The 8,110-nt window shown below is 53.5% G+C and overlaps 1 protein-coding gene across 1 annotated transcript; it reads right to left on the bottom strand.

Annotated features, from left to right (window-relative positions):
- Window positions 1-423: 423 nt before the first annotated feature.
- Window positions 424-4,978, bottom strand: HES2 (hes family bHLH transcription factor 2). Its single transcript, XM_056865456.1, has 4 exons — window positions 4,880-4,978; window positions 4,674-4,769; window positions 2,618-2,711; window positions 424-707 (listed from the first exon to the last, which is right to left on the bottom strand). Exons 1-4 carry the CDS (start codon window positions 4,976-4,978, stop codon window positions 424-426), a joined length of 573 nt encoding a protein of 190 aa, XP_056721434.1.
- Between the last annotated feature and the right edge of the window lie 3,132 nt (window positions 4,979-8,110).

Here is an 8,110-nt window from a genome sequence, read left to right as displayed (position 1 = left end):
AAGTCCAGCAGTCTGTTCCCACAGTGGCCAACCAGGTGCCTCTAGGAAGCCCACAAACAAGACGACTGCAGCAGCATCCTGCCTGTGTTCCACAGCACCTAATATAAAAGGCATGCTCCTCTGATCCTGGAGAGAATAGGAATGCATCCTGACTAGTATCCATTTTGACTAGCAGCCATGGATAGCCCTATCTTCCATGAACATGTCCACTCCCCTCTTAAAGCCTTCCAAGTTGGCATCCATCACCACATCCTGGGACAGGGAGCTCCACAGTTTAACTATGCATTGTGTGAAGACTTGGGCCTCGTAGTTTTTCCATAAATGTGATTCTCAAGGCACTAGCAGCACGGCGTGCCCCGTGCAGTCAGTTTGGGGAATAAGGCGCAAGCCGGGCTTTAGAATTAGCCGTGAGGTGCCATGGGGCTACCAGGGCCTCCAGAGAGCTGGCTGTACCACAGCAGGCAAGCGTGGAGAAAAGGTTTCTGGGGCCCTTCTGGCTGGGCAGAGGGGCGCAGCCAGGCTTTGAGCCAGGGGCAAGTCTGTTGGGCTGCTGCAGTCCCGAATCCAGTGGCGTTCATTGCTGGCCTGTTGAAGATGTCTCAGGAGACTGTTGCAGGCATCTGGGTTCAGCGGACTGAATTTGGGCAGGAGGTTGGTGAGGCGGGACAAGCAGGCCTGGTAGCCTTCGCAGTAACCGCCTGCAGAGGCTGTGGGAGAAAGACCTGGGTCAGCAACAAAGTTCTCAGGGCGCTGGGGCAAAGAAGCACCCTTTGGCTGAGGGACTCCGCCTTCCCACCCTCCACTGGCAGCAGCAAATAATGTGGAGCAGAGGCAGGAAAACACACCATCAAAACACACTGGAACATGGGTTACATGATATTACATGTTGTGGGGAGGGAGGAACTCCATACAGAGGCTGCCGTTTGTGGCAACAGATCCATATTACTTGCAACGTTCTGCTATCAGTCTTTCTTCCTTGTCATTTTGTGATGCAAACACAAGCCCTGTGTTGGCTAGATTCTGGAATGGACGTGTGTTTTTGGATTTTCTGCCTCTTTTAATGACATTTGTAAACAACACACCCTCAACTAACACTGTTCTTGTGAAGCTAGAAATGCCCATGGGTGACCTTTTTTTTCCATTGGTGAATCACTATCCAATTTGGGCCAATTTATGGGTTAAACGGGGCTTGCCAAAATCCATTTCAGTGAAAATACGGATTTTGCAAGGGATCCAAGTGAATCTCAGTCATATCACTCACTAGCCATTGTATCTCTCCTTCCTTTCCCTCTGTCGTCTTAGACTTTTTAAAAACAAAGTTTCTGCAAAGTTGCCAAGAACAAGAATATCGCCATGGTCATCAAAAGGGTCTCAGGCAAGCAGGGATAATGTTAGAGAACCCATCAAACCCTTCTTGCCAATGGCCCCAGTTCCACCGAGGAAGGGGCGCACATGAAGCTGCCTTATATTGAATTCTACCCTTGGCTGTTAAAATCAGCGTTGCTTATCCAGACCACAAGCAGCTCTCCATGGTCTCAGGCAAAGGACTTTCACGCTACCCAATCTTGTTAAGTGGAGATGATGGGGATTGAACCTGGGACCTTCTGCACGCAAGGCAGGTTCCCTAGCACTGAGCACTGTGTTGCTTACGAATGTCATTAAAAGAGGCAGAAAATCCAAAAACGAACGTCCATTCCAGAATCTAGCCAACACAGGGCTTCCCTGGGACAGTGTCTTGCCTTTGACCGCAAAAGGGTATTTTGTCCATCTGGCACAGCAGTGCCTTGCCCTGGATAGCCCCAGGCTAGCCTGATCTCGTCAGATCTCACAAGCTAAGCAGGGTCGGCCCTGGCAAGCATTTGGATGGAAGATTTCCAAGGAATACCGAGGTCGCAACCTGGAGGCAGGTAATGGCAACCCACCTTTGTGTGACAAAGGGGAGGGGCTGTGGCTCAGTGGTAGAGCATCTGCTTGGCACGCAGAAGGTCCCAGGTTCAATCCCCGGCATCTCCAGTTCAAGGGACTAGGCGAGTAGGTGATGTGAAAGACCTCTGCCTGAGACCCTGGAGAGCCGCTGCCGGACTGAGTAGACAATGCTGACTTCGATGGACCCAGAGTCTGATTCAGTAGACGGCAGCTTCATGTGTTCACCTCTGAATGTCTCTTGCCTTGAAAATCCCACCAGGGGCTGCCATAAGTCAGATGTGACTTGACGGCATAGCACCGTCTTTTCTTACTAGTCTTACCACAGTCTCAAGAGGAGGCAATTCCTGCCACCAGGGACTTGAACTTCCTGTGTATGCACCTCTGCTGAGCAATGTCTTCTTAAAAGAGAGCTCCATTCCTGGAGTATTTTAACCCTCCTCTCCAACCTCCTCTCTGAAGCTTCTTCACACATACATGTCCGTCCCACAATAACCGTCCCGTTGTGGTCCCTCGCACGTGTGAACGAGCTAGTCCCATGTGTGCAGGCAGGACTGGCCAGTCACTGTAGACATTGGGTTGTTCACTGAGGTCCATTCACACATGCAGCTGTCCCAGCATCAAGGGTTGTATTGCAAAGTGCCATCCCCAAAGCAAGCCATTTATAGGAATGTCTGAATGACATTTCACTCACCAGAAACTGAAGCACGCGGGTCTGGAAGCTCTTTGAGGAATTGCACGGTCATCTCTAAGATATCTGCCTTTTCTAACTTGGAGTAGCGAGAACTCTGGAAAAGGAGATGGGGAGAGGTTGCTTTGTTTGTTTTGCGAGGCGAAGACAAGTAAATGTCTATGTAACATCCAGGGCCCATTCTATAAGCAAAAATGAGCATGGCAGACATTTTATCAGGACTCACCCCAAAGTCACAGGGTAACAAGCAAGCTTTTGAGTTCCCCAGAACTCTTCACCAAGTAGGGTGTGGAGTACAAAGTTGTGGGGGGGAGAATATGATGTCCCAGGGCATGATAGACAAGCCTGGAGTCTGCAGTTTGCAGCAACTGGTGAGCGGGACTTGATGTGGAATGAATTAGACTACATGGTGCCGAAGGCAAAACCGATTCCAATGTGTGACAAAGGCTATGCGGGGAGGGGGGAGAGAGAAAATCTCAGCGCCGTGTGTAATTTAGATCTCTCCCAGGCTCTAATCTGAATCCCTGGATCCCTTGCAAAGCAGAGAACAGAAAGAAGGAGGAAAGAAATAGCCCATTAGCAAAGAATTTGCCCCACCCCCTCCGTTTTAAAAACGGGACATCTGGCGCTCTGAATAGCTCAAAAGCTTGCAGGTTGTTTGGTGGTCTTTCAGTGGACACCAGCGAAGGTCATGACAATATCCTTCATCTGCTTTCAGATATTTGAAGAAGAGCTGTGGGTTTTTATACCCCGACTAACTCCAGGTGTTAGTCTCCCCCCCCCAAACAGGCACCTTGTGAGGGAGATGGGGATGAGAGAGTTCTGAGAGAACTGTGACTGGCCCAAGGTCACCCAGCAAGCTTCATGTGGAGGAGTGAGGAAACCGACCCGGTTCACCAGATTATTAAAAAGGAGCAGAATAAATGGGGGGGGGGGTCCAGCAGTAGGCCCTGGAAGCAGGAATAAGGCCAGAAAAAAAGGGGGGGTAACTGGCCACCTGCAGGAGTTCAGCATGCCCAGCCCTGGAGGGGACAGAGGGGTCACGTTGAGCTCGGAGAGTGCAGGAGAGGACTTGGGCTGAGAATGGCAGTGAAGGATTGCCTGACCTGGAAGCAGTGCGGGATTTACATATAAGCTAAACAAGCTATAGCTTAGGGCCCCACTCTCTTGGGCCCCCCAAAAAAAATTTAAAGGAAAAAAACTGGATGTACATTTCCAAAATATAAGATAAAAACCAAATAAAATAAAACCTACATACAGTAATATCAATTACTTTGATAAAATACATATTTTGTTATGTGCAAATGGCTTTAGATACATATTAGGTCCATAAATTACCATATAGCATATATTCAACACAAAAAACAGCAACAATTTGTTGTTGACAAAGGACAGCTGGACATATAAAGGGCCCCATTACCTTCAATAGCTTAGGGCCTCATCAAGCCTAAATCCGGCCCTGCCTGGAAGTCAAAAAGAAGGCGACTGTGTAGGTCCAGCTGGGGTAAGGGGGGGCTAATGGAGGGGCGCAGGGAACGGAGATGGCAAAGTGTGGGGAAGGAGCGGCGGGAGGGACCGTCTGCAGCGCAAGCAGGAGGCTTGAAAAGCTCCGGAGAAGCAGGGAGACGTCTGGAGCTGCGCGCACGTGAAGGCTGGGGGCGGAAGATCGGGGGACAAGGGCGTGGGGTTTCTGGGCCCTCGGGAGCACGGAACTGTGGGGCTCACTCTTTGCGGGGGACAGAATCCCGAGCGCCAGGGTTGCCCGGTGGGGTGAGAAAAGCCAAGGAAGCGCTTCCCCCAGCACGGAGGAGAGCCAGAGTCCAGGGCCCGTGCACGGAGAGCTAGATATCGCCGACAGGGATGGAAAGAAACCTCCCCGGGCAGCGGCAGTGTATCTGAAGGACCGCAGCGCCGGGGAACTTCCAGGAAAGAGCCCGCCAGACGCTGGGCTGGCTCGTTCGCCCACGCCTGGTAGAAGCCGCCTTCTCCAGTCCGGGCCACGACCCCCCCTCCAAGCCCTGGGGGTCTCCCGGGGTACGAGCCCCTTCCTGGGACTTACGTCTTTGCCGATGAGCGGCAGGATGAGGGTCTTGAGCTGGTTCAGGCTGTCGTTGATGCGCGCCCGACGGCGCTTCTCCATCAGCGGCTTGAGGCTCTGGGGGCACAAAGCAGTCGGGGGTCAGTCCGGCGAGGAGGGGAAGGGGGATCCCGCCCGGGGAGGGGGAGCATGCCTGGGGAGGGGGAGGGGGGACCTCTGGCTCTCACCTTGCGCAGCACCGTGGCTTCCCCGGGTCTCTTGGCGGTCCCCATGATCTTGGGCCGGTAACTCCGTGCGGGGTCGAGAGCAGCGCTGTGCGGAGACATGGAGCGAGAGGGAGCTGCCGCCCGGACCGAGAGAGAGGAGGCGACTCGCCTTTCCCCGCCCGATAGGGCTGGTTTTATACAGCCGGAGGTCCGCCCCGTCTAGCCCCACCTCCCCAGGCGCGGGCTGGAGACACCGCGTCGCGGCGGGACGCCCCGCCCGCAGCCGAGTCCCGGCCCATCTGTTCCGGCGTGGCGGGCTTAGCTTCCTTTCCCCCCCTTGAATCCCCCCCCCCCAAGCCGGTCCCCAGGAGGTTTAAGAGGTCACCCCCTTTGAATCGCGACCGGCCCAAGGCGCCTCTCGGGACGTCCCATTAGGGGCTCGATCCTAGCGAAAGACTCCGCGCGAGGCTGGAAGGGCTCACGTGAGGACGGAGCCTGAGCAGACACGCGCCGGTTCCTCCCTTAATACCTGAACCGCGGATCGGCTTTCACATCCACAGGCCCCACTTTTTACTTTGCCCCATAGGCGGGAATGGCGCCGGTTCACTTACGGGGAGCCCTCCCCTCGCCCCTTGCCTTCAAGAAGCCAGCCTTCTGGAAGGGATTTTTCCTCCAGGGTAGATTGGCCAGGGATCCTGGAGGGTTTTTGCCTTCCTCTGGTAGTTGTGGATTTCTGCGTCGTGCAGGGGGTTGGACTAGATGACCCTGGGGTCCCTTCCAACTCTTATGTTTCTATGGCCATTTACGCCCGGGAGGTTTTGCCTAGGATTTTCCGCTTTCTAGATGCACATTTTCCCCATCTGAATTCTCAAAACTTAAAAATAAGCCCCATGCAGAGTTTTGAGAATTCGGATGGGGAAAATTTGCATCAACAGAGCGGCAAATCCAAGGCAAAACCTCCAATGCATGGAGTTTTGAGAAAGGTGGGGAAAATGTGCATTTAGAAAGCAGAAAATCCAAGGCAAAACCTTCCATGCATAAATGGCCTAAAACTCCCGGAGCGGTTTTTTCTTCCCTTTAGGAGAGATTATGGGAAAGATAAACCGTCTTTCAAAAAGGGGACGACTGTTTGGGAGGGGTTTTTCCTGTGTCTCCCTGACCCCGCTCCCCCCCACCCCCAGCCAGAAACCAACAGGTCTCAGAACAGTGTTCAAATGGAGGAAGGGAGAACAACATTTTAAACTGCTTTGGGTGCCCAGCTAGGGAGAAAAGCGGTGTATAAATGTATCCAAACTAGAAAAGAAATGAATAAAACCAATGCGCAAAACCTGCATTTGGATCAAAGCGTCCGCTTTGAGTCTCAGTGAAGAAGGAGGAATATAAATGGAGTAAACAGCTGCATTAGTAATACTCTTAACCCCCCCCCCCCCCGGTGCTCCACCCCTGGGTATTAACTTCCTCCCCCTCCTAGGTTGAAGCTGCCTGCCGGAGACTCGCTTCTGTTACGCCTCCGGGCGCTCTCCAGGGTGCTGAAGCGGCGCGCGTTTCCAGGCCCATGGTAGAGGGGACCCCGCCTGCCCCTACTGCCCCCCTTCTAACGCCCCGACGGACGGGGGGGGGGCTGTCCCTTCCTCCTGCCTCTCTTGGGCCCGGTCCAAAGGGATTATGGCATTTCAGATGTTGCCGCGTCCTTGACCCGCCCGGGAATGAATTGGACCCACTCCATCTGCAGCCCCCTCCCCCCCATTATCCGCTGGGCTCCAGTTTATTCTTTGACCCCCACAACCACGTCCATTCTTCTGATGTAGAGTTAGGGTCTCTCTCCCGCCCTTTATTTTTGCAGACCCCACCCCCAAGCCACTTGGGGGGGATTATGTGGCTCTGAGCCCCTGAGACCTCGCTGCTTCCCAAGCCGAGGGGGTGCGTGGGGGCTTAATAGGAACGCGCCTTCCCACACCAATATCCCCCCAACACTATCCTCCCCTCCAGATGATCCAGGCTTTGGGGGCACGATTTAGTTGGGGGGGGGCTAAGTGGCGTCTGTGACTCTTAGGAAACTGGGGGGAGGGGGGTGTCTTTCAATCTATCGCTTCTCTCTCCTCCCGTCGGGGATTCGAGGGAATCGCAACCATTGGCGCGCTTTGGAGAATTGAGGTGGGGGTGCCCATGATAAGTTGCCTGCCTTTGATCTTAAATGAATGGTTTTGCAAGGGGGGCGTCACGATTGAGGGGGGTGCCTTGGCAGAAAGGAGGCGAAAGAGAAGGGGAAAGGGGGACCGAGGAACACAACGGGGGAGACGGAAAAGGGTCCCCACAAGTTGCCACAAGTTGCCATTCTCCGCCCCTCCAGGCAAGCTGATGTAGGCCAGGTGAGTTCTTTCTGGCGATGCCTTGGAAGAGAGCTACCAGGTATGAGATTGTATTTCTGTCTCCTAGCCTTAAATGCGCGCAGGGGTGGTGGAGAGAGAGAACCAACGAATGAACGAATGGTAAGTACCGAAAAAGACAGGAACATTTGGGGAAACACTTGCGGTGCATCTGCACGGATGCATATTTACTCAGAAATAAGTCCAGCGTGATTTACTGGCCGAGCTACATGTTAACTGGGCGCTTGGGAAAGACCGAGAGCAAATCCCGAAAAACTCATTCCATGCATTTATTTGACGATGCTTTTATGTATGTGTGCATACATCCCGCTTTTCTCCCCATTTCTGACTCAACGCGACGTTTAGAACATCGCTCTCCCCTTCTCCATTTCTCACAACAACAGCCCTGTGAGGGAGACCAAGCCGAGAGTTTGTGACCGGCCTAAGGTCACCCAGCGAGCTTCCGGGGCAGAAATGGGATTCGAACCCGCGCCACGCAGAATCATAAAACGCATGGGAGGTTTTGCCTTTGATTTGCCACTCTCTAGACGCACATTTTCCCCATCTGAATTCTCAAAACACTGCATGAGGGGCTCATTTTTGAGTTCTGAGAATTTGGCTGGGGAAAATGTGCATCTAGAGAGCGGCGAATCCGAGGCAAAAACCTTCCATGCGTTTTCGCCTCGGTAGTCGGCCACTCTATCCATTACACCGCGCTGGCTCTCGGAGCAACTTTGCGCAGGATCTCCTCTCGTGCGCAAAGGTTGCCGTCCCGGGTGGGCGGTCTGCGAGACCGGCGGATCGAGGCCAGCCTGGAAATAGCCCATTTCCCCTGCAGCCTGGACGCTCGGGTTGTTTTTTTTATCGGAAGCCACCGCCAGCTTGT

The sequence above is a fragment of the Euleptes europaea genome, chromosome 19, assembly GCF_029931775.1.
Source record: "Euleptes europaea isolate rEulEur1 chromosome 19, rEulEur1.hap1, whole genome shotgun sequence".
Taxonomy (NCBI): domain Eukaryota; kingdom Metazoa; phylum Chordata; class Lepidosauria; order Squamata; family Sphaerodactylidae; genus Euleptes; species Euleptes europaea.
This window is presented reverse-complemented; position numbering and strand designations above follow the sequence as displayed.